The sequence below is a fragment of the Notolabrus celidotus genome, chromosome 14 (genome assembly GCF_009762535.1).
Source record: "Notolabrus celidotus isolate fNotCel1 chromosome 14, fNotCel1.pri, whole genome shotgun sequence".
Taxonomy (NCBI): Eukaryota; Metazoa; Chordata; class Actinopteri; order Labriformes; family Labridae; genus Notolabrus; species Notolabrus celidotus.
The window spans coordinates 697,766-723,035 of NC_048285.1; the positions used below are offsets into that span (position 1 = coordinate 697,766).

The 25,270-nt window shown below is 48.0% G+C and overlaps 2 protein-coding genes across 3 annotated transcripts in view; one reads left to right on the plus strand and one right to left on the minus strand.

Moving 5' to 3' along the window:
- Positions 1 to 25,270, plus strand: part of nf1a (neurofibromin 1a) — a 75,553-nt gene extending 50,283 nt beyond the window's left edge. For both annotated transcript variants that reach the window (XM_034701825.1, XM_034701824.1), the window contains 22 exons: positions 2,785 to 3,217; positions 3,627 to 3,967; positions 4,231 to 4,433; positions 5,097 to 5,290; positions 5,367 to 5,507; positions 8,554 to 8,833; positions 8,953 to 9,167; positions 9,246 to 9,307; positions 9,616 to 9,757; positions 10,799 to 10,900; positions 11,161 to 11,301; positions 16,250 to 16,376; positions 16,470 to 16,601; positions 16,857 to 16,992; positions 17,119 to 17,279; positions 17,359 to 17,481; positions 17,563 to 17,681; positions 17,752 to 17,852; positions 18,930 to 19,072; positions 19,172 to 19,218; positions 20,162 to 20,378; positions 23,727 to 25,270. In XM_034701825.1, coding sequence (XP_034557716.1) covers positions 2,785 to 3,217; positions 3,627 to 3,967; positions 4,231 to 4,433; positions 5,097 to 5,290; positions 5,367 to 5,507; positions 8,554 to 8,833; positions 8,953 to 9,167; positions 9,246 to 9,307; positions 9,616 to 9,757; positions 10,799 to 10,900; positions 11,161 to 11,301; positions 16,250 to 16,376; positions 16,470 to 16,601; positions 16,857 to 16,992; positions 17,119 to 17,279; positions 17,359 to 17,481; positions 17,563 to 17,681; positions 17,752 to 17,852; positions 18,930 to 19,072; positions 19,172 to 19,218; positions 20,162 to 20,378; positions 23,727 to 23,869 — 3,703 coding nt within the window. In that variant the 3' untranslated portion in view covers positions 23,870 to 25,270. The remainder of the gene's footprint in view (positions 1 to 2,784; positions 3,218 to 3,626; positions 3,968 to 4,230; positions 4,434 to 5,096; positions 5,291 to 5,366; positions 5,508 to 8,553; positions 8,834 to 8,952; positions 9,168 to 9,245; positions 9,308 to 9,615; positions 9,758 to 10,798; positions 10,901 to 11,160; positions 11,302 to 16,249; positions 16,377 to 16,469; positions 16,602 to 16,856; positions 16,993 to 17,118; positions 17,280 to 17,358; positions 17,482 to 17,562; positions 17,682 to 17,751; positions 17,853 to 18,929; positions 19,073 to 19,171; positions 19,219 to 20,161; positions 20,379 to 23,726) is intronic.
- Positions 175 to 8,051, minus strand: LOC117825866. The gene is made up of 3 exons (XM_034701833.1): positions 7,802 to 8,051; positions 2,085 to 2,310; positions 175 to 1,850 (listed from the first exon to the last, which is right to left on the minus strand). Exon 3 carries the CDS (start codon positions 1,844 to 1,846, stop codon positions 1,199 to 1,201), a length of 648 nt encoding a protein of 215 aa, XP_034557724.1. The 5' UTR covers positions 1,847 to 1,850; positions 2,085 to 2,310; positions 7,802 to 8,051; the 3' UTR covers positions 175 to 1,198.

Here is a 25,270-nt window from a genome sequence, read left to right on the forward strand (position 1 = left end):
TCTGATCATCACATGAAGTCCTGCACAGTGAAATATGAACAGCATGTCATCTTTGGCTTTTTATTTCCTCTCCCCCTCCCTCATTCACCCAGCTCGTCATGTCTTTAAGTTATACTCTCTAAAGGAACATGTCACATATAAAAGAAGTGACGTGAATAATCATCACTCAGTGACTCAATGCAAAGTCTGTTTATTTCAAAGTTTACAGGCTGTTTGATGAGCAGCAGGTTTAACAGGAGCAGAGAAGCGTCTGAGGAACTGAAGCAAAGATCAATAGATTTATGAAAAACAGGAAGGAGGGTTGGCAGACGTTAATCAGACTTCTAAATGTGTCCTCTCTTTATGAATCCATCAACACATCACATGATCTCTTTAGCATCTCAGATGTATCTTTCTTTAATGATCATTGAACTCAGTTTATCTTCATATCTTAGAATAAGTCGTGTTAGATTATTAAACATTCCATCAAATTAATTCACATGAAGCATCCGATGAAAAATCTACAACACACTGTTCTCTTTGAATCTGACCTGAAGTCTGTGCAGCTCAGATATTTAAGATGAGTCCAGTGAACGCATCGTCAGAATAGAACTGTTTAAGGAGACCCCTCAGGAGCTCTCCTCCTCGGCTCCTGCAGGGTTTCATCACGATGTGACTCCTTCTCTTTGTCTTCATGCAGCGACACAGAAAAGCTGAGGGACCGTTTCCTGCTTTGAGTCTAAATGTGATCTGAGTTATCAAACTGTTTCTGAATAACAGCGGAGCTAAAACTGGGCTGCAGGTTTGCTCAGCGGTTAAAGAGATGATGTTTATAGAGGCTGCTGGTTTAGACCTCCGCCTGAGCTGCATGGTGTCCTCTGTACTTCCTGTAAGAAAGACCAAACAGGCCAGAAGAATAACTCTGAGTACGTTTTAAACTAAATTTAGATACTTCTCATCAGATCCACGATGTAGAGGATCAGGCCTTTAGATTCAGGACTTTATCTGTCAGATGAAGATGTGTTTCTGGGCTCCAGAGCGTGAGTTTACTTCTAGTGCTCCAGTTTGAAATGAAGTCCTGTTGTGTGTCTGACTAAGAGTTAACTTTAGTGAGTGGATAAACTGTGAAAGCGTAGAGGAGAGCGTCACCACGCCCTTCAGGAGAGCTGGTTTAGCTGAGGGAAGCGTTTGGGGGTCAAACCGAGGCAAGGTCAGCTCCTTACACGACCAGAGGCATGTCCTCTAGATCCCGGGGGACCTCCAGGCAGGAGTCCCTGGAGCTGGAGCTCTGCATCTGGGGGGTCTTGTCTTCAGGGTTGAAAGCAGCCATTGCCATGGCTCCATCCTCCAGCCCTGCCCCGCCCTCGTCTCTGGCTTCAGCCTGACCCTCATACTCCTCATCCTCCTCCGTCCTGCTGTCTGCTCCGACCTCCTCCAGCATGACGCTAGCGTCACACGGACCAATAAGGCCCTGAGCCTCTGGTCTGTCATCGCCCCAGTAGCCTGCGCTGCCCACCAAGTCCAGGTTGGACCTGGAGGTTCTGGGGGCGTTGACCCGGCGCTGAAGGTGCCAGACCTGGCACGCTAACACCACGGTGGCTACCAGCAGGCAGACGATCAGCCCCCCCGCCGAGCCCAGAGCTATCAAACCCATCTCCGTGTCGATCAGGCAGTCTGCCCGGGTGCCGTTTGTGTCTATGTCAAAAGAGTCTGTGTAGGTGGGAACAGAGCTGGACCCTAAAGTGGGGGTCGAGTTCACACCACCATCGTGTGTTCCAGAGAACGACAGTGGCGTGGTCGAAGGATCCGCTTCAGTCGGACTCAACGAGAGGAGGAGACACAGCCAGAACATCCTGAGGCTTTCCATCGCTCTGAAACAAAGACACAGATTCAGACTGAGACCACCAAACCTTTACCTTCAGCCTGAGTAGGCCAGGTGACTCTAACACACCTGAGCTGTTCTGGTGATTCTAACAGTCCTGATCCCTCAGAGGGGACTTTAACAGTCCTGATCCCTCTGAGGGGTCTAAGTGGCTAAGTGTAAACAGACTCTTCAGTGAAGTTTGACATCAATTCAGTCTGATCAGAGTTTATTGATCACTTACTGTTGGAGGTCTTGTTGAAGAACTTGTTGGAGGTCTTGTTGGAGGTCTTGTTGGAGGTCTTGTTGGAGGTCTTGTTGGAGGTCTTGTTGGAGGTCTCGGCGGAGCGATGCGTTGACACACCTGCTGCAGTCGAACTCTTGATTCACTCTGAGTCTACTTCCTGACCCCCTTATGGGTCTATCTCTGGTCTGGTTATTTCGTGTCTGAGACCACAGAAACTGAAGAGCTCTTACAAGAATAGAGAAGAGAGAGAGAGAAGAGAGACAGAGAGACAGAGCGAGAGGGAGACAAAGAGAGAGGGAGAGAGACAAAGAGAGGAAGAAAAAGAAAGAGAGACCAGAGAGAGAGACGAGAGACAAAGAGAGAGAGGGAGACAGAGAGGGAGACAGAGAGAGAGAGACCATTATTCATATATTTTCTTTCTTCTATACTTTAAAAAAGAAATGGTGAAACTGCAGCTCTGTTAGTTTAACTTTGAATCTTTGAATCTGTAAGTGTTTGTAGTTTTGTGTTTTATTTCTACTGAAGCTTTAGCAAAGTCCACGTATGTTTTCCATGCTGGTGAAGCCCTTTCAATAGAGAGAGACATAGAAAGAGAGAGAGAGAGACATCACGTTGGACAGATCAGGAACATTAAAGCATCAACACGTCTTAACGTCAGTAATCTTGACCTGGTATCGTCTGTCTCTCCTCTCTGCAGGTTTAAAACGGGACAGATAAATGGGGACCTGCTCATCTATCACGTCCTCCTCACCCTCAAACCGTACTACGCCAAACCCTACGAGATCGTGGTGGACCTCACCCACGTGGGACCCAGCAATCGCTTCAAGACCGACTTTCTGTCCAAGTGGTTCGTGGTGTTCCCCGGCTTCGCCTACGAGAACGTGGCGGCCGTGTACGTCTACAACTGCAACACCTGGGTGAGGGAGTACACCAAGTACCACGAGCGGCTGCTGACCGGGCTGAAGGGCAGCAAACGACTCCAGTTCATCGACTCCCCGGCCAAGCTGGCCGAGCACATCGAGCCCGACCAGCAGAAGCTTCCTGCGGCCACGCTGACTCTGGAGGAGGACCTGAAGGTGTTCCACAATGCCCTGAAGCTGGCCCACAAAGACACCAAGGTCTCCATAAAGGTGAGGGTGCTGCCCCGACCCCTGGGTCTGAACAGTTTAATCACAGCTCTGTCTGACTGCAGCGCCGAGCAGAGATAAACATGTTCACTGTGATGATGAACAGGCTGACAGGACAGGGCTGCAGCAGGAGGCCGGTCTGATAAAAGTCTGTAAGATCACAAGAAACAAACTTTGAGTTCTATTCAAATGTTCTGATGTAACTGGACTTCAGGATGATTTAACTCTCTGAGGTCTAAAGACCGCGTTCACACACACTCCTCTGTTACCCCTTGGTGTGTGTTAGTGTCTGCTCCTGCTGACCCTGAGTCTGTCGTCATCTCTCTGCTGCAGAGCGCTGCGCCTCTGAACTCGCTCAGGTTAAATCAGAGGTAGAGCTTCGTGTTTCTGAACGTGTCTTTCTGCTCGTCAGGTGGGCTCCACGGCGGTCCAGGTGACTTCAGCCGAGCGCACCCGGGTCCTCGGCCAGCCGGTCTTCCTCAACGACGTCTACTACGCCTCTGAGATCGAAGAGATCTGCCTGGTGGATGAGAGCCAGTTCACCCTCACCATGGCCAACCAGGGCACGCCGCTCACGTTCATGCACCAGGAGTGCGACGCCATCGTCCAGTCCATCATCCACATCCGGACGCGCTGGGAGCTGTCGCAGCCCGACTCCATCCCTCAGCACACCAAGATCAGACCCAAAGACGTGCCCGGGACTCTGCTCAACATTGCCCTACTGAACCTTGGCAGCTCGGACCCCAGCCTCAGGTCAGTGCTGCTGGAGGCGGTCTCACAGGAACAAGCCTTCAGGGAACCAGAGGGACTTCAGTGACCATGAGATAGAGTCCCATCAGTCATCAGTCAGTTAGAGGAGAGGGTTCTGGGTTGAACATTTCAGGAACCTCTTTCTCTCTTTAAAGACGGGTCCTCTGTTTAAAACATAACCCCTTTAAAGACCCTGATGAGTTCTGAATCCTGTAAACATGAATCCTCCTCCCTCATTAGGTCTTAACCCCCCTCTCCTCTAACAGGTCTGCAGCGTACAACCTGCTGTGTGCTCTGACCTGCACCTTCAACTTGAAGATTGAGGGCCAGCTGCTGGAGACGTCCGGCCTCTGCATCCCCGCCAACAACACGCTCTTCATCGTCTCCATCAGCAAGACTCTGGCTGCCAACGAGCCTCACCTGACCCTGGAGTTCCTGGAGGAGTGCATCTCCGGCTTCAGCAAGTCCAGTGAGTTTAAGTGTCTGTCCTGGATCCCAGGCTGCTGGTCTGGATCCCAGAGAGGACGCTGAGAGAGGTGACGGGTCTGTGTGACTTCCTGTTTGTAGATCAGGAGATTTAACCAGTCGGTCCGCTGTGCAGGTTTAACCCTTTAAAGGTGGACTCGGTGGTTGTGAGTTAAAGCTTTAAGTCTTCATGTTTATTCATAAATCTTAAACACACACACACACACACACACACACACACACACACACACACACACACACACACACACACACACACACACACACACACACACACTGAGGATATCTAAAAACTGAAACATGAAAACAGTTCAGAGATCTAAATATTTACAGTCTGAATTATTTCTTTACTTTTTACCGACCGAATATAATGTTTCAACATTTCAGACTCTAGTGTTTTTAATTCTGACCAAGTTTTTATGAATGAATGGGACCTTTAGAGGCGGCTGGGGAGAAGAGTTTCAGAAACACTTCAGAATGAAACCACGATGAGCAGAAGAGAGAGCTGTAACTCGTTCTGTTCCTGAATTTAAAGAGCCTCCTGATGACAGAGTCAGAGTTCAGCGTCACTGACAAGGATGATGAAGATGTATCCCCTCCTCCTCCTCCTCCTCCTCCTCCTCCTCCTCCTCCTCTTCCTCTTCCTCAGGTATCGAGCTGAAGCATCTGTGTCTGGAGTACATGACCCCCTGGCTGCTGAACCTGGTCCGCTTCTGTAAGCACAACGACGACGCCAAACGCCAGCGCGTCACCGCCATCCTGGACAAACTCATCACCATGACGATCAACGAGAAGCAGATGTACCCGTCCATCCAGGCGAAGATCTGGGGCAGCCTGGGCCAGGTGAGACCAGTACACCTACTGCGTGATGAGTGAGGGGTTGATGTGGAGCTCTGACTCTCTCTCTCCCTGGATGCAGATCACAGACCTGCTGGATGTGGTCCTGGACAGCTTCATCAAGACCAGCGCCACCGGAGGACTGGGATCCATCAAAGCTGAGGTCATGGCTGACACCGCCGTGGCTCTGGCTTCAGGGAACGTCAAACTGGTCTCCAGTAAGGTGAGACTCACTGAGGGGGGACAGGCTGAGCTACCTGAGCTGCATGTAGATGAGGTGTGAACATCAGACTCAGGATCAGACTCAGGACACAGACTCAGGATCAGACTCAGGATCAGACTCAGGATCAGACTCAGGACACAGACTCAGGATCAGACTCAGGACACAGACTCAGGATCAGACTCAGGACCAGAGTCAGGATCAGACTCAGGACCAGACTCAGGATCAGGATCAGACTCAGGACACAGACTCAGGACCAGACTCAGGACCAGACTCAGGATCAGACTCAGGATCAGACTCAGGATCAGACTCAGGACCATAGACTCAGGATCAGACTCAGGATCAGACTCAGGATCAGACTCAGGATCAGACTCAGGATCAGACTCAGGACCATAGACTCAGGATCAGACTCAGGATCAGACTCAGGATCAGACTCAGGATCAGACTCAGGATCAGACTCAGGACACAGACTCAGGATCAGGATAAGACTGAGGATCAGACTCAGGATCAGACTCAGGATCAGACTCAGGATCAGACTCAGGATCAGACTCAGGACACAGACTCAGGACACAGACTCAGGACCACAGACTCAGGATCAGGATAAGACTGAGGATCAGTATCAGGATCAGACTCAGGATCAGACTCAGGATCAGACTCAGGACCAGACTCAGGACCAGACTCAGGACCACTGACACAGGATCAGGATAAGACTGAGGATTAGACTCAGGATAAGACTCAGGACACAGACTCAGGATCAGACTCAGGATCAGACTCAGGATCAGACTCAGGATCAGACTCAGGACCAGACTCAGGATCAGGATCAGACTCAGGACACAGACTCAGGATCAGACTCAGGACCAGACTCAGGATCAGACTCAGGATCAGACTCAGGATCAGACTCAGGATCAGACTCAGGATCAGACTCAGGACACAGACTCAGGATCAGACTCAGGATCAGACTCAGGACACAGACTCAGGACACAGACTCAGGACACAGACTCAGGATCAGGATAAGACTGAGGATCAGACTCAGGATCAGACTCAGGATCAGCCTCAGGATCAGACTCAGGATCAGACTCAGGACACAGACTCAGGATCAGACTCAGGATCAGACTCAGGACACAGACTCAGGACACAGACTCAGGACCAGACTCAGGACCACAGACTCAGGATCAGGATAAGACTGAGGATCAGTATCAGGATCAGACTCAGGACCACAGACTCAGGATCAGGATCAGACTCAGGACACAGACTCAGGATCAGACTCAGGATCAGACTCAGGACACAGACTCAGGACACAGACTCAGGACACAGACTGAGGATCAGACTCAGGACACAGACTCAGGATCAGACTCAGGATCAGACTCAGGACCAGACTCAGGATCAGACTCAGGACTTTTCTCTGAGAGGCTTAATGATGTGAACACTTTCTTTCCCTCCATCAAAATATGAAACATTTAAACATTTTTTAAACTTCGTCTACACGGAGCACAAACTTCAGACGCTCTGAGATCAGGAGTCACTCTCAGGTTAAAGCGCTTTGAGGCTTCAGAGGTCACTGACTCCACTTCTTCCACGTGTTCACCCTCACACCTCCATACTCTGATGTCATACAGACCTGCTCATCCTTCACACTCAGGTCATACCTTCAGCTCGTGGGTATTTTACGTAGAGAGGAGGAGTGATCGAAACAGTGACCGGCTGTCTGCAGGGCGACTGTCTCGACCTCTGCTCGCTTTAACAACACAAATAACAACGATCCTCACAGCGAGGTCGACGACCAGAGAATGATCTGTTTAACCAAAACAATCTGAGTTCATTTGATGGACTAACCAGCACTGCCTTAGAGTGGACAGGACAACCTCATGTGACAAACACACTGACTGACTGACTGACTGACTGACTGACTGACTGACTGACTGACTCACTGACTGACTGACTGACTGACTGACTGACAGAGAGAGGAATCAAAACAAAGAGTCTTAAACATGCAGATTCATGTGAAACACAAAACAGTGTGAACGAGTCGGAGAGTGAAAACATGAGTCTCAGCTGCAGAGACTCAGAGATCTCCTGACTGTGACCTCAGACGTCTCCCTGAGACAGACTGTTTACATCTGGACTCTAATCTGGATCAGTGATCAGTGATGGATGGATCAGTGATCAGTGATGGATGGATCAGTGATCAATGATGGATGGATCAGTGATCAATGAATCAGTGATCGATGCATCAGTGATCGATGGATCAGTGATCAATGGATCACTGATCAGTGATCAGCGTTAAAGGTGTTATTTACCTTGTAATGAGGTGAAATGAGTCCTCGGCTTGAATCCCTCCTGACTCAGAGTATCCAGAGAGACAGACTCATCCTCTCACCATCCATCATCTGTGTGCTGCTCAGACACACACACTCGACATACAGACAGACACAATAGAAGCCGGGCCTGGCTCCTGTTATTGCAGCTCTGAATGGAGACCATTGTGAAGCCTGTTGATGAAGAACGCATAGTTTGACTCTGATCAGCAGCCTCCCTGAGTTTCCTCTACCTGCTGTGTGAAGAGAGGATGATTGATGAACGTCGGACGGAGAGGTGAAGGTGTGTGACGGAGCGACGTGCTCTTTGTGCCGGTGTTATCGTCACGGTTACAGTCTGATGTCATGGCAGGACAGCCTGCAGAAACAAAGGAGCTCTGTCCGAGCCTCTTGAACTCTGTGTCACCCAGAGCAGAGTCAGAGCTGCTTTCTGCCTGCACACACATACTGTTATATTTATCAGCTGCATGTCCACAGAGACGAGTTCACAGTCCTGTCAGAGACACTCTCTACGTTTATGGAGAATGTTTTGAAGCAATTGGCAACTTAAGGTCCAGATATTTCCCCTCAGAAGTAGGTTGAGAACCAAAACAGAGCCAAAAGAGATTAAAACGGACTTGAGTCTAACTTCAATTTTCTCTTTTAACCTACACACTGTTATATGAGCCTGTCCTCTCAGCTGATCATTATTGTTTGTATCTTTAAATCAAAGCTTCTGTCGCTCTGTGTCGCAGGTAATCGGTCGTATGTGTAAGATCATTGATAAGACGTGCCTGTCGCCGACGCCCACGCTGGAGCAGCACCTGATGTGGGACGACATCGCCATCTTGGCCCGCTACATGCTCATGCTGTCCTTCAACAACTCGCTGGACGTGGCGGCTCACCTGCCGTACCTGTTCCACGTGGTGACCCTGCTGGTGGCCACCGGGCCGCTCTCCCTCAGGGCCTCCACCCACGGATTGGTCATCAACATCATCCACTCGCTGTGCACCTGCTCGCAGCTCAACTTCAGCGGTGAGGACTTCATTCCGCTGGTTAATGAGGCTCCTCAGACGCCTCAGTGTCTGCACGCGCTCAGTAGAAGCAGCGTGTCACAGATCTATCGTGAACGTGTGATGTTTCTGTGCTTTCAGAGGAGACGAAGCAGGTCCTGAGGCTGAGTCTGACCGAGTTCTCGCTGCCAAAGTTTTACCTCCTGTTCGGCATTAGCAAAGTGAAGTCTGCCGCCGTCATCGCCTTCCGCTCCAGCTACAGAGACCGCTCCTTCTCCCCTGGGTCGTACGAGAGGGAGACGTTTGCCCTGTCGTCTCTGGAGACCGTCACAGAGGCCTTACTGGAGATCATGGAGGTAAAGGATCAGTTTGACGGTCTCAGAGAGTCTGCCGGTCTCAGATAGTCTTACTAAACTCTGTTTCCTCTCCTGCAGGCCTGCATGAGAGACATCCCAGCATGCAAGTGGTTAGACCAGTGGACTGAGCTGGCTCAGAAGTACGACCTCCTCTGACTCTCTGAACTCTTAACGTGCAGTTTGATACGTGTGTGTATTAATGTGTGTGTGTGTGTGTGTGTGTGTTAATGTGTGTGTGTTAATATGTGTGTTAATGTGTGTGTGTATGTGTGTTAATGTGTGTGTGTGTGTGTGTGTGTGTGTGTGTGTGTGTGTGTGTGTGTGTGTGTGTTAATGTGTGTGTGTGTGTGTGTGTGTGTGTGTGTGTGTGTGTGTGTGTGTGTGTGTGTGTGTGTGTGTGTTTATGTGTGGTAATGTGTGTGTGTTAATGTGTGTGTTTGTGCTCCAGGTTTGCGTTCCAGTACAACCCGTCCCTGCAGCCTCGGGCTCTGGTGGTGTTCGGCTGCATCAGTAAGAGAGTGAGCCATGGGCAGATCAAGCAGATCATCCGGATCCTCAGCAAGGCCAGTCCTCTGCTCAGCATCGACCGGGTGAGGACTCAGAGACTCAGAGACTCAGAGACTCAGAGACTCAGAGAATCAGAGAATCAGAGACTTAGAGAATCAGAGACTCAGAGACTCAGAGACTCAGAGAATCAGAGAATCAGAGAATCAGAGACTCAGAGACTCAGAGACTCAGAGAATCAGAGACTCAGAGACTCAGAGACTCAGAGAATCAGAGAATCAGAGAATCAGAGACTCAGATCAGAGAGGACTGATTCAAATAATCCAGAACCAGAACAACAGACAGGAGAGAACTCTCTCTCTCAGCCGGGTCACCTTTCATTGTTGCCTTGTTTCTAAATGTTGGAGAGAATACTTTGATTAAAAGAGCTTGTTATTTCTAAACAAAGTGAAACCTTCAAAGGGATTCAGACCGATAGAGTTCCAACCCTGTGAGTCTGTAATTACTGATACTCGCATTCATGAGAGGGAGGAGCGATGAATCTATAATCAATGATCAATATTTGAGAATGAGTCTCTTCTCAGACCGATCCATGTGTTGCAGCTTTAGTTTCATCTCTTGTTCAAACAGCAGAGTCTCATCAGAGACTTCACATCCGGTCTGAGTTCAGAGACTTTTAAAGACGGGTTGGTCTTGTGGTGTGTTCAGTGTAGTCCTGGATTTGACTCCAACATGCAGCCCTTTACTACTCATCTCATTCCCCGCCCGGTATATGTTGACCTCAGTCTTTTTTGACGGTTTTGTTGATTTTGACAATTTCCCAGAATCATTAGGGTTCTGATTCTGAAAGATTTACTCTCATTCAGTTGGGCTAGTGAGTAAAAAAGTAGGTATTAAAAGTTTAGCTGTGAGAGACAAAGATGATGCTGCCTTCACATACTCATCCAAATCTCTCTCTGATGTTCAGACAGTACTGATGTTTGTGTTTCTATCTGAATGTTTGTGACAGTTAGGATGTTTCCTCTTCTCTGTGTGTAATAAAATCATATGTAACGTATTAAACCTCCTCCCCTCTCCTCCCCTCTCCTCCCCTCTCCTCCCCTCTCCTCCCATCTCCTCCCCCTCAGGGTCTGGAGAGCTGTCTGAAAGGTCCGGATAATTACAACAGCCAGGTGTTAATCGAGGCCACGGTGATCGCTCTGACGAAGCTGCAGCCGCTCCTCAGCAAGGTAGAGGAGCCAAGAGGCCGACCAGCACGCTCTGTGTTAACAACACTGCAGCTTCAGACATCAACATGTTCTCCTGAGTGTCCTAACATGCCCTCTGTGTGTGTGTGTGTGTGTGTGTGTGTGTGTGTGTGTGTGTGTGTGTGTGTGTGTGTGTGTGTGTGTGTGTGTGTGTGTGTGTGTGTGTGTGTGTGTGTGTGTGTGTGTCTGTGTGTGTGTGTCTGTGTGTGTGTGTGTGTGTGTCTGTGTGTGTGTGTGTTCAGGAGTCTCCCATGCACAAAGCTCTGTTCTGGGTGGCGGTGGCGGTGCTGCAGCTGGATGAGGTGAACCTGTACTCTGCAGGGACGGCGCTGCTGGAGCAGAACCTGCACACTCTGGACACCATGAGGGTCTTTAACGACAAGGTACAACACACATGTTAACATGTATCTCTACTGTGTTTGTTACGGTAAAATGTGTTTTGAGGTTGACCCTTGAACTGGGTGGCGCATGCGCTGTGTGTGGTTCTAGCGCGGGGAGACAGCCGATGTGTTACGATGTGTGTTTTTACCTGAGCGGTAATAAATGATCCGGTAACAAGAAATAAACGTCGTGTTTATTGGAATTAACATTGGTAGCAGAGGATGGCTGCTAATTATAAAATCCCGCCGAGGTTTGATGAAGCCAGGCCATATGAATGTTGGAAAAATGAAGTCAGTATCTGGACGCGAGTCACGGAACTCGACAAAAAGAAACAAGCCCTCGCTGTAGCATTGGGGCTTGAAGGGAGAGCCAGAGAAACGGCGATGGAGATACCCGTAGAAGATCTGGACAGTGATAACGGTATGACTACGCTGCTAGCCAAATTGGATGGTGTGTTTCTAAAGGAGGAAAAAGACCGCGCGTACGAAGCTTATTCTCATTTTGACGGGATCAAGAAAGACGGCCCTGTTTCAATGGCGGACTACATTATTGACTTTGAACAGCGGTATAACCGGATGAAAAAGTATAATATGACTCTTCCAGATGCGGTGTTAGCATTTAAACTGTTGGACACGGCCTGTTTAGACGAAAAAAACAGGCAACTGGCGCTGACAGCATGCACAGATTTGACGTTCTCATCAATGAAGTCAGGGTTGAAGAGAATCTTTGGAGGAAAGACGACAGGCTCTTCAAACGGCATACAAGTAAACCAGGACGTAGCCTTCTTTACAGAGCAAAGGCAGCAAGGAAGAGGTAAACGGATCGCAGCATCACAGAGTGGACAACAAAAGCAGCCATTGCAGGGTACAAATCCACTGGATAAATTCGGTAAGAGATCAAAATGCGCCATTTGTCAGAGTACTTTTCACTGGGCCAAAGACTGTCCACACAAGAGTGAACAAGTAAGACTAACTGAAAATGTGGAAGAATGCAACATCACATTGTTTACAGAAGCTTCCCCATCTCACTCAGAGATTTTCTTGACGGAATCTTTGGGATCAGCTATTATTGACACTGCTTGTACTCGAACAGTTTGTGGAGAGAAATGGTTGGAAAGCTACATTAATGACCTCCGCAAAGACCAAGTCAATCGCCTTTTGAAAACGGAAGCCCCCAGTTGTAGGCCTTTTCGTTTTGGAGATGGAAATGTTGTTCACTCAAACAGAAGAGTAAAGCTACCTGCCAAGATAGGACAGACAAAATGTCACATTGAAACTGAAGTAGTCCAAGCTGACATCCCACTGCTGCTGAGTAAAGAGTCTTTGAAAAAGGCAGGAACTGTTTTGGACATGGAGAACGACAGGGCTGTAATGTTTAAGAAACCTGTTCCTCTTGAATTCACCAGTTCCGGGCACTACTGTGTGGACATAAGGGATAAAGAGACAGAGAGTGACGAAAGATCAAAAAAGGATCGGACAGAAGATGAGGTCCTTGCAGTGACAGAGAATCTCTCTCCAGGGGAAAAACAGAAAGCACTCCTGAAGCTCCACAAACAGTTTGGCCACGCATCTGCAGACAGACTACAAAGACTCCTCCTGAGCTCCGGGAATAAAGACAAAGAATGCAGTATTATCTTGCAAAACATAGTACAAAACTGTGACATATGTTTGAGACACAGGAAGACAAAGCCAAAACCTGCTGTAGGTTTGCCTTTAGCTTCAGAGTACAATGAAACTGTAGCAGTAGATCTGCATCAGCTGGAACCCAGTGTATGGTATCTTCATATCATCGATCATTTCACACGTTTCAGTGCAGGAAACATTGTGAAAACAAAGAAGGCCTCTGAAATCGTCAACTCCTTCATCCATTCTTGGATAAGTGTCCACGGTCCACCCAAGAGGCTATACAGCGACAATGGTGGAGAATTTAATAATGAAGAAATGAGAGACATGGCAGAAAACTTCAACATCGAGGTCAAAACAACAGCTGGATATAGCCCATGGAGCAACGGATTACTAGAAAGACACAACCACACCCTGACAGAGATCATCCAGAAGGTGAAACAAGAAAATGGTTGTGACTGGAACACTGCACTTGACTGGGCCCTTATGGCTAAGAACAGCATGCTGAATGTCAATGGCTACAGCCCACATCAACTGGTGTTTGGACAGAATCCCAACCTTCCCTCTGTACTCATTGATAGACCACCTGCTTTAGAGGGTACTACTGTAAGTACTAGGGTAGGAGAACACATATCAGCCCTGCATGCTTCTAGGAAAGCATTCACAGAAGCTGAGTGCTCAGAGAGGATAAGAAGAGCACTCCGCAAACAACTTAGACCTACAGATGACAAGTATGAGACAGGAGAAAAAGTTTATTACAAAAGAGCAGACTGTACTGAGTGGAAGGGACCAGGGGTAGTCATTGGTCAGGATGGAGCTGTGGTATTTGTACGTCATGGTGGAATTCTTGTGAGAGTACATCATTCTCGACTTTCTAAGATTAACACACATGATGACGAAAAGCAAACTACACAAGATGATGCAAATAGAGAGACAGGTAGTGAGAAAGGCATTGTAAACAATGCAGCAGATATTGACCTGAATATAGAAGATGAACAGGGCAACACCAGTGAAGGTGAAGTTAACACAAGTGATATGCCAACACCCATTATAACACAAACTGACAACACAAGTGGAGAGGAAAACAATACAGAAGTAATGTATCCTTCCACAACACAAACTGAAAGAAAACTCAAAACAGGACAGACTTTAACATTTCAGAACAGAGATGATGGGATCCTTTGAAAAGCCAAAGTTTTAGGCAGAGCTGGCAAAGCCACAGGGAAGCACAAACACTGGTATAACCTGCAATATATTGAACCTGATGGTTGTTATGGTCAGACAGAACCAGTTGACATTTCATGCGTTGACAGTCTTAGTATTGAACCAGAAGACAGAGAGGCTGATGTACTTATAACCAAAGACATCTCTTTTGACACAGCTAAACAAGAGGAAATAAATAACTGGCACAAAAATTGTGTTTTTGAAGAAGTAACAGATGCAGGTCAGAAGTGTATTTCCACTAGATGGGTCTGTAGTCTCAAAGAAACTGCTAAGGGTATTGTACCTAAAGCTCGCCTTGTTGCCAGAGGTTTTGAAGAGCTTCATATTCAAGACTTGCAGAAAGATTCCCCAACCTGTGCTTCAGAATCTCTAAGGTTGTTGTTAGCAGTAATCTGTCAAAACCACTGGCAAATACATTCAATGGACATCAAATCTGCATTCTTACAGGGGATGGAACTGTCCAGAGATATCCATATCCGCCCCCCTCCTGAGGCAAACAGTGAAGGTGTCCTATGGAAACTGAAGAAATGTGTATATGGTCTTGCTGATGCATCACTATATTGGTACAACAAAGTAAAAGACATCATGTTAAAGACAGGTGGTAGAATCTCACAGGTGGATCCAGCAGTCTTCTATTGGTTAGATGAGCAGTGTAAGGTTACTGGGGTACTTGCATGCCATGTAGATGATTTTCTTTGGGCAGGCTCGCAAGACTTCACATCTGAAGTGATTCCTCAGCTGAAGTCTGCATTTCTTGTTGGGCGTGAGGAGCATGAAAACTTCTGCTATGTGGGAATAGACTTTAATACTGCTGATGGTGTTGTACAGTTACATCAACACACCTACATTGAGAATCTTCAACAGCTCCACATGCAAGCAACTCGTGCCACACAGAGGGATGACCCCCTTAATGAAATAGAGAAAGAGCAGCTTAGATCAAAAATAGGACAGATCCTGTGGGTTGCTAGACAGACCAGACCAGATGTTATGTTTGATGCCTGTGCTCTAGCATCAAATACCAAAAATGCCACAGTGCAGTCTATTCATGAAGCGAACAAAGTAATCCGTAAACTTAAGTCTGAAAAGGTGACTCTTAAGTTTCAACATCTGGGGAACAATGATGCTCTAAACTTGGTTGTTTTCAGTGATGCTTCCCTTGGAAACCTTCCAGATGGTGGGACACAAGGAGGAGCTCTCCTTGCTCTAATGGGGGAAGGAGGGAAGTTTTCTCCCCTCTATTGGCAATCCAAAAGAATCAGACGTGTAGTACGAAGCACCCTTGCAGGTGAAACTCTTGCTATGTCAGACGGAATTGACAATGCTGTTTTCTTAGCAACTCTCTTTTCTGAGCTCACCACTGGAAATGCTGAACTGAATGCTCCTTCGTTGGTCTGTGTGACAGACAATCACTCCTTGTTCGATGCTCTCAAGTCAACGAAACAGGTCACAGAGAAAAGACTACGATTGGACATAAGCAGCATCAAAGAGCTCATGGAAAGCAAGAAAATCAAGAAAGTACTCTGGTCAGATACAAAGGCCCAACTTGCTGATTGTCTCACAAAAAAGGGAGCATCAGCCCTGGTGCTTTTGAAGGCACTAAGCGCAGGACTATGGACTCTGAGCTAAATACTGTATTTACTGAGTATCAGGGATCTACCCTTCAAAAAAAAAACCAAACAAACAAATAACTAATATGAAAGGAAGGGATTGTTTTGTTTACAACTACTGTGTAATTGTCTGTCAGAAAACAGACATGTTAAAAAGCATATATATATTATTTTTCTTTGTTTAAAGTACAGTGAGATTGTTAACATGTATCTCTACTGTGTTTGTTACGGTAAAATGTGTTTTGAGGTTGACCCTTGAACTGGGTGGCGCATGCGCTGTGTGTGGTTCTAGCGCGGGGAGACAGCCGATGTGTTACGATGTGTGTTTTTACCTGAGCGGTAATAAATGATCCGGTAACAAGAAATAAACGTCGTGTTTATTGGATTTAACAACACACACACACACACACACACACACACACACACCTGTCTTCTGATTAACTTAAGATGAAACCACGCCCCCTGTGATTGAATCCCCTCCCCCTCTCGTCCTGCAGAGTCCGGAGGAGGTGTTCATGGAGATCCGGCGCCCTCTGGAGTGGCACTGTAAACAGATGGATCACTTTGTGGGCCTCAACTTCAGCGCCAACTTCAACTTCGCTCTGGTGGGACACCTGCTCAAAGGTAGGACAGACGAGAGGCGGATTATTAAAGTCTGGACTCTACGTGACGGTTCAGGTCAGAGCAGACGGATCAACGTTTCTCTTTCCTCTCCAGGATACAGACACCCGTCGGCCACCACCGTAGCGAGGACGGTGAGGATCCTGCACACTCTGCTCGCTCTCATCAGCAAACATCTCAAGTGTGACAAGTTTGAGGTGAACACGCACAGCGTGGCGTACCTGGCAGGTAAGGAGCATGCTCAGACTTCCTCTTTGTTCTCTTTATTAAAGATTCAGATGTTTTATCAATAAAACTTTATTGACACAATGAAAGAACAGAGTCTGTGAAGGACTGAGGGCTGATGTTTTAAGCTAACACTAGGATTAGCTTTGTTGGACTCTAAATGAGACCATCAGAGGAAGTGATCATGGTCCCTGTGGTCCTGGGTCTTTGGTCTCACTGTGGTTGATAAGGGTCCCGTGTTCTTGTGGTCTGGTTCAGCTCTGCTTACCGTGTCAGAGGAAGTCCGGAGCCGCTGCAGCCTCAAACACAGGAAGTCTCTGCTGATCTCTGACCTTTCCATGGACCCCGTACCCATGGACACATACTCCAGTCACATCACTGACCCCAGCTGCAGGTGAGACAGACACACACACACACACACACACACACACACACACACACACACACACACACACACACACACACATTTGCGTTTGAAAAGTTGAACCCTGTGAGACCGTGACCTTTGACCTCCCCTCAGGACTCTGCGAGAGACTCAGCCGTGGACGTCTCCTCAGGTTTCTGAGCGCTACCTGTCGGCCCATCACTACCCCACCGTGGGTCAGATCAGCCCCCGCACACGCAAGTCCATGAGCCTGGACATGGGCCAGCCGTCACAGGCCAACACCAAGAAGCTCCTGGGTACGTCTTTGTCTCTGATCCCTCACAGGAGCGTCCTTCACTAAGGTCCTCATTTAACCCTTTACACGTTTGTCCTCAGGCACCAGGAAGAGCTTCGACCACCTCATTTCAGACTCTAAAGCACCAAAGAGACCAGAGATGGAGTCCGGGATGACCACGCCTCCCAAGATGAGGCGTGTTGCAGAGAACGACTACGAGATCGGTGAGCGTGCGGGACAGCCTTCTTCCTCCTTCAGCTCATTAACGATGCTGCTGTTTAACATGAGTCCTCTCTGAACCACAGAGACGCAGAGGATCGGGAACTCCCACCTGCGTAAGGTGTCCGTGTCTGAGTCCAACGTGCTGCTGGACGAGGAGGTCCTGACCGACCCGAAGATCCAGGCTCTGCTGCTCACTGTGCTGGTGAGGATCAAACCTGATGTTAAACGTTGACCCTGTTTGCTGATCTCTGACTGACTCTGCTCGCTCTCAGGCCACGCAGGTCAAATACACCACGGACGACTTCGACCAAAGGATCCTCTACGAGTACTTGGCTGAGGCCAGCGTCGTCTTCCCAAAGGTGTTCCCCGTCGTGTAAGTTCACACATCTCTGATCTCTGCACGCCGAAACACTCAGAGGCAACGAGTCAGCGGGGGGGTGTGGAGACGGCTCAGGACTCGTAAATTAAAGACGTTCAGCATCCTGAGAGGAGCAGGGGAGAGATTCAGAGAGAGGGGACCTGTGGACAGGCCGTTCTGTCCTGAGTCCAGTTCAGCCGTGTGTCATTGTGACAACCAGGGGTGCAGCTCACTTGGCTGGAAGTGAAGCTTCCAACAAAGCGTCTGCCCCCTGGTGGCTGGCTGCAGGATAGGTTAAAAACCCCCGTCTCCCACATTAATTTGAATGTGGCTGCAGTCACACTTTAAAAAATAAAAACACGTGGTCCGAATGTTTCTCACATCCGTATGCTGTGGTGATATGTAGTTAGTATTTGACTGTTTTGTGTCTAAGGCCTCTTTTTCCTGAAAAGTTTCTTCTTCGTTAGTTATTAGAGGTTAAAAAACGGGGTGTTACATCTGAGTTTGCTTTGATTGACAGCTGCTGTAGAGGGAAACTTCATAGGATCTTTTGACGCTACGCTGTAGGGCGGAGCTTGTTACCGTGGCAACACAGAAATGACTGTGGCAACCACATAAATTCTCTACAGCGCAGACTGGCTGCACAATGGCTGCGCATTGGAACGGGACTTTTTGGCTTCAAAACGGTACAAGGGGAAAAGGCGGAGCAACGCTGACCTTTTTATATACAGTCTATGGTGACGACACATTAACAGAGTTTAAATATGAAGCTGCTCAGAGTATGTGTAATCAGACTTTATTTATTCTCTCAGACCAGCTGTGGGGATGTTTCTGTCTGCAGCTTGAACACAAACACGTCAGACGTGAGAGTCTGAGTCTGCAGCTCAGAGACTGAAGCAGGGTCTGCACATCATCATGGTTTCATAACATCAAACCACGAGCTTCTCACATCTGCTAATTTAGAAACATTGAGGCAACATGTGAGAGCCTCAAAGCCTCACCTCTGCTTGTGTGTGCATGTGCGTGTGTCTGTGTCCGTGTGTGTCTGTGTGTGTGTGTGTCTGTCTGTGTGTGTGTGGCTCCTCTCTGCAGACACAACCTGCTGGACTCAAAGATCAACACTGTGCTGTCCATGTGTCAGGACACTAACCTGCTGAACCCGGTGCACGGCATCGTACAGAGCGTGGTGTACCACGAGGAGTCGCCGCCTCAGTACCAGCCCTCCTACCTGCAGAGTAATACACCTGTCGACTCTCTCAAACAGGAACGATCACTTTAAGGTCTTTGTGCTGGTCTTAGTAAGCATTTCTCTCCCACTCCTCTTCATTTCACAGGCTTCGGCTTTAACGGGCTCTGGAGGTTTGCCGGACCGTTCTCGAAGGTAAGACTGATCTCTGCGCTCGTCTCTCTGCAGCGCGGGGAGGATTCAGCTTACCAAGCAGTTATACCACAGCTGTGCAACCAGTCTGCCAATTGGTGCAGTGATTTACGACGCATATAAACACTCACAAACTCACACACACACACACACACACACACACACACAGACTCAGAGCAGCAGAGAGGCTGGAGATCAGGTTTATTGGCGTTCTCAGGTAATAAACTTAGAATGGAGTCAAACCTCTCTGAGGCTGACGTATGCAGCTCAGCTTCTCTGCATGCCTTGTTTGTCTCCAGCTCCACATACCAATTTACTCGGTTAATGAAAGACGTCACACGTCATGTAACCTGAATGGAGATCACTCCGCAGCCTCATGCAGAGACCTCCTGTTAGAGTCCAGACTGAGTCTGAGGACGCAAACAGCTGAGCTTCACCTGCAGGAGGGAACAGAGGAGTTCAGAGCAGGGTGACACACAGCTGTGTGTGTGAGAGACTTCAGCCTTTAAGCTGTTAAACGTCAGAACATGTGTAGGTCCTGACCTCACGGGCTGATGAAGATGAGTTAGTTTAAATGTGCAGTGGTTAGAGGAGAGGAGGAGACACACACACACACACACACACACACACACACACACACACACACACACACACACACACACACACACACACACACACACACACACACACACACCACCAGCATGCTCCCCTGATGATGAACTCTTCACAGATAGTAAGAAAGTGAGAGGGCTCACTCCTCCTCCTGTTTTTGATTTGATTTGTGTTTTGAAGTCTGATGAAAGTCGTCATCATTAAAATCTCTGAGCTGAAATTTGAGGAAATGAAACTTTAGAAACATCAATAAATAAAATCACAGTCACAGTGAGGAAACATCCGTCAATGTAACCTTCTTCCTCCTCCTCCTCCTCCTCTTCTTCCTCCTCAGCAAACTCAGATCCCGGACTACGCCGAGCTGATCGTGAAGTTCCTGGAGGCGTTGATCGACAGCTACCTGCCGGCGGCTGACGAAGAGCGAGGGGAGGAGCAGCTGAGGACGCCCACCTCCCCGTACCCCCCCACCTCCCAGAGCCAGCTCAGCATCACTGCCAACCTCAACCTGTCCAACTCCATGACCTCACTGGCCACCTCGCAGCACTCGCCAGGTACAACCAACCACACACACGCAGGCATGAACGCATGCACGCACACACACACACACAAACACACACACACACACACAGATCAGACGGAGTCCTGTCTGTAAGATGGGACTGGATCTGATCCGGTCTTGATGTTGGGTTTTTGTTAATAATAGAACATAGAGTACGGTTTAGACCGGCTCTGTTTGGAAAGAGTTTGAGGAGAACTTTATAAATAAAGACTGATTGATTGATGATAGATCTCCAGTCATCAGGACGACTTCAGACTGGTGGTCTTTAATGATGCTGTGATGTCATTTAAGCTCCACCCACCTCATGAATTATGTCACTATGTTTGGTGCTTCATGGCCCCCTGCTGCGATCTCTAACACATCACATGTAGGAGGAGAATAAAGGGCTCACAAGTGAATATGTGGATATACTTCAGTGTGATGTTTGACGTTCACATCTAAATTCCATTTTTAACATTTGTATATATCTAAATTAGTTTTTTCATCTTTATTTATCTATTTGTATTAGTTTGTTATACAGATGAATTCAGTACAGGGAGCTCCTGGAATGAGCAAAAGATACAGGAAAGAATCAGTAACCCTCTCGTTCCCTCAAATCCCTGTCTGCTGCCGGATGTTCATGTCACTGTGCTTACAGTCATGGCCAAAAGTTTTGAGAATGACACAAATATTACATTTTCACAAAGTCTGCTGCTTCAGGGTTTTTAGGTGTTTTTGTCAGATGTTTCTATGGTATAATGAAATACAATTAGAAGCATTTCATAAGTATCAAAAGCTTTTATTGAGAATTACACAGAATTCATGCAATAAGTCAATATTTGCAGTGTTGACCCTTCTTTTTCAAGACCTCTGCAATTCTCCCTGGCATGCTGTCAATCAACTTCTGGACCAAATCCTGACTGATAGCAGTCCATTCTTGCATAATCAATGCTTGGAGTTTGTCAGAATTTGTATGTTTTTGATTGTCCACCCGCCTCTTGAGGATTGACCACAAGTTCTCAATGGGATTAAGATCTGGGGAGTTTCCTGGCCAAGGGCCCAAAATCTTAATGTTTTGTTCCCCGAGCCATTTTGTTATGACTTTTGCTTTATGGCAAGGTGCTCCATCATGCTGGAAAAGGCATTCTTCATCACCAAACTGCCCTTGGATGGTTGGGAGAAGTTGCTCTCGGAGGACGTTCTGGTACCATTCTTTATTCATGGCTGTGTTTTTAGGCAAGATTGTGAGAGAGCCCACTCCCTTGACTGAAAAGCAACCCCACACATGACTGGTCTCAGGATGCTTCACTGTTGGCAAGAGACAGGACTGATGGTAGCGCTCACCTCGTCTTCTCCGAACAAGCCTTCCTCCAGATGCCCCAAACAATCGGAAAGGGGATTCATCAGAGAAAATGACTTTACCCCAGTCCTCAGCAGTCCAGTCCCTGTACCTTCTGCAGAATATCAGTCTGTCCCTGATGTTTTTACTGGAGAGAAGTGGCTTCTTTGCTGCCCTCCTTGACACCAGGCCTTCCTCCAAAAGTCTTCGCCTCACTGTGCGTGCAGATGCACTCACACCTGCCTGCTGCCATTCCTGAGCAAGCTCTGCACTGGTGGTGGCCCGATCCCGCAGCTGTAACACCTTCAGGAGACGGTCCTGGCGCTTGCTGGACTTTCTTGGGCGCCCTGGAGCCTGTTTGACAACAATTGAACCTCTCTCCTTGAAGTTCTTGATAATTGGATAGACGGTTGACTGAGGTGCAATCTTACTCGCTGCTATAAACTTCCCTGTTAGGCCCTTTTTGTGCAATGCAATGATGGCTGCACGTGTTTCCTTGCAGGTAACCATGGCTAACAGATGAGGAACAATGGTGTCATGCACCATCTTCCTTTTAAAGTGTCCAGTCACTCAATCATGACAGATTGATCGCCAGCCTTGTCCTCATCAACACCCACACCTGTGTTAATGTGTGTGACACCTGTGTGTCATTGAAATGATGTTAGCTGGTCCTTTTGTGGCAGGGCTGAAATGCAGTGGAAATGTGTTTTTGGTGATAAAGTTCATTTTCAAGGCAAAGAGGGACTTAATTGCAGTTGAGCTGATCACTCCTCATAACATTCTGGAGTATATGCAAATTGCCATTATAAAAACTGAAACAGCAGACTTTGTGAAAATTAATAGTTGTGTCATTCTCAAAACTTTTGGCCATGACTGTACATATCAAACTCTGGAGTTAAAGGACAAATAAGAGCAGGAATTCATAATGCCTGAAATAAAGAGAATGATTTAGAGAAACAGAAAATAAAAAGGAAACAAAGTTATATAGCCGACTGTGCGTTGGGAAAAATACAAAAGTAGACGAGTAATGGAAAAGTGAAAAAGTAGGAAGGAAAGACGATAAGGATTCAAACTGTATGATATTAATAAATCACAGATTTATACTCAAAGAGAAAAAGACTAGAAGAGCAAAGTGCTAATTTAAAATATTGGGAGTTTCTGGATTTGGTCCAGGAAAGGTCCCCATTTCTTTTTTTATTTTACTTATAGAAACGTATTCGGCACAGCTCACCCGTCTCTGCAGGCTTCAGTCAGAGACCGGGGTGAAACTCTCCGTCCCGTCACAGAGAGCCTGAGTCAGACGTCTCACTGCTCCGTGTTGGAGACGTGTGTTCGTTCCCGCTCAGTGTGATTAGCATGATATAAGTGGCCTCTTCGGGTGGAGGTGTGTCGGGGACTTACATCTGTGTGGGACTCGAGCCAGGAGTCCTTAAATCAGTGATGAGCTCTAATTATGCTTTAATTTAAGAGCAGTTAAAAGTCTTAAAGCGGAGGAGCTGAAACGTCTCAGAGACTTTCATCACTTCTCTGTAAACTCTGAGTGTTCACTTGTTCCTCTCACACTCCTGAAGACTCCGGGCAGGACATGGTCACGCTCAAATCCACATCCACAGACTCCCTCCTGCTGCTGATTCACATAAACTCTCAGTTCTGTCCCAGAGGACGCAGACATGTGAAAGGAGCTGAGAGCAGAGAGGCTCCACCTCCAGGTACTCATCATTCACACTTATAGGTAAGCTGTCTCTGTCATCCTGCGCTCTGATAGGCTCACACACATCATGCACACTCTGCACACAGGAAGTAGCTCTTTCAAAGTAAAACACAGTTTGTTGAAGGTTTCAGTGAACTCCAGAGGATCAGGTCTGACCCTCAAGACCAGCAGAGTTTAGAATTATTCACACACAGCTCTTTAACCCCTCGTGGTGTGTGTGTGTGTGTCTGTGTCTGTGTGTGTGTGTGTGTGTGCGTGTGCGTGCGTGCATGCGTGTTTGTGTGCGTGTGTGTGTGCGTCTCCGTCTGCAGGTGTGGATAAGGAGAACGTCCAGCTCTCGCCCAGCTCCGCTCTGTCCAGTGGGGGGCGCACTCGTCACGGCTCAGCCAGTCAGGTCCAGAAGCAGCGCAGCGCCGGCAGCTTCAAGAGACCCAGTATCAAGAAGATCGTCTGAACAGGCGGAGAACACCTGCACCACTCTCCTCTTCCTCCTCCTGTCCGCCCCTCCCCCTGCCTGCCGGGCCTCACGCTGCACTCCACCTTCTTCTTCTCCTTCTATTCTTCTTCTTCTCCTTCTATTCTTCTTTTTCTTCTTCTTCTTCTTCTTCTTCTTCTTCTTCTTCTTCTTCTTCTGGTCGTTGCTGTGGCAGGAGTGACTTTGCATCGAGGAGGAGCATCCCAAAGGGCAGACCTGAGTTTAGAGCTGCTCAGCTTCGAGTGGGCTCACGTGGACGAGGAGTTCTTCTTCTGTGGTGTCTGGAGGTCGTGTGAGCTATTCTCCAGACGCTGGAGGACGAAGGCCACACCGACAAACACTAACAGTCTGCAGGAGGAGACCTGTGGCCGGTCTCTGAGCCCTCCTCTAACACTCCTGACACTCTGACGGAGGCCAGGTGGGGACGTGGCCTCTGGGACATGCTGGCCCCTCCCCCTTGGCCCTGTACATATTTACATAGACAGATTGTGTATAAGTCGTCCTTAGTGCTGATCGATGTTGCCGTTCTCTCCATGGTGTGCCTTTGTCAGGGTTTTTTAATGTGTACGATTTGTAAAGGTGACCCAGCCGGGGGACGAAGAACAGGTACTAATTATGGAGGCGAGCCGTTCATATCACCACGAGTCCGACACGAGCTGCCTCGCCCGCGGCCTCCAATGATCGTCAGATATACAATCATCCATATACCCTGATGCCTGAGAGTATTTATCCTGTACAGCTAGATACAGCCTCCCTTCTCCTCCTTCTTCTTCTTCTCTTCCCATCTCGTTCGTCCACGCCCTGAACACCAGGGGAACCACGCAGCAGCCGCCGCCGCCGTGTACATAGCTCCACGCTCTCTCTCTCTCTCTCTCTCTCTCTCTCTCTCTCTCTCTCTCTCTCTCTCTCTCTCCCTCTCTCTCCGTCCGTCTCTGTGTGTTTGCTTTTATCTCTCTTTTTATTTTTAATCCTGATCCGTGCGTTTTAATTTGTTAACTCAGCAACGAGGAAAAGTGTGGAATAGGCAATAATCCTCTGCTCACGATCATCCCGTCACTCATTGATTTTATTCATGCACGAACGTTCACAGCTCTGTCGGCTCGATGCTGGACGAGGAACGAACTCCTGATCTGATCGATCCGATGGATCTCAGAGCTCTGTCTGTTTCTCCTGCAGCGTCTGAGCTACGAGCGGCTCAGACTCTCTGAGGAAACACCCTGCAGATTAAAAACAAACCATCAGGACTGAGATCATCCAACTCAGAGATCAACACTCAGAGACACTTCTGTGTCTGAACATTAAAGTTCATCCTTTCACTCTCCTCTCAGACTCTGCAGGTCGTGTTTTGATCTGTTGGTAGTAGATCACAGCGTCCTGTAG

What these genes read in the sequence shown, in the direction of transcription:
- LOC117825866 (XM_034701833.1), bottom strand. Translation starts at nt 1,846, where the DNA reads ATGGAAAGCCTCAGGATGTTCTGGCTGTGTCTCCTCCTCTCGTTGAGT.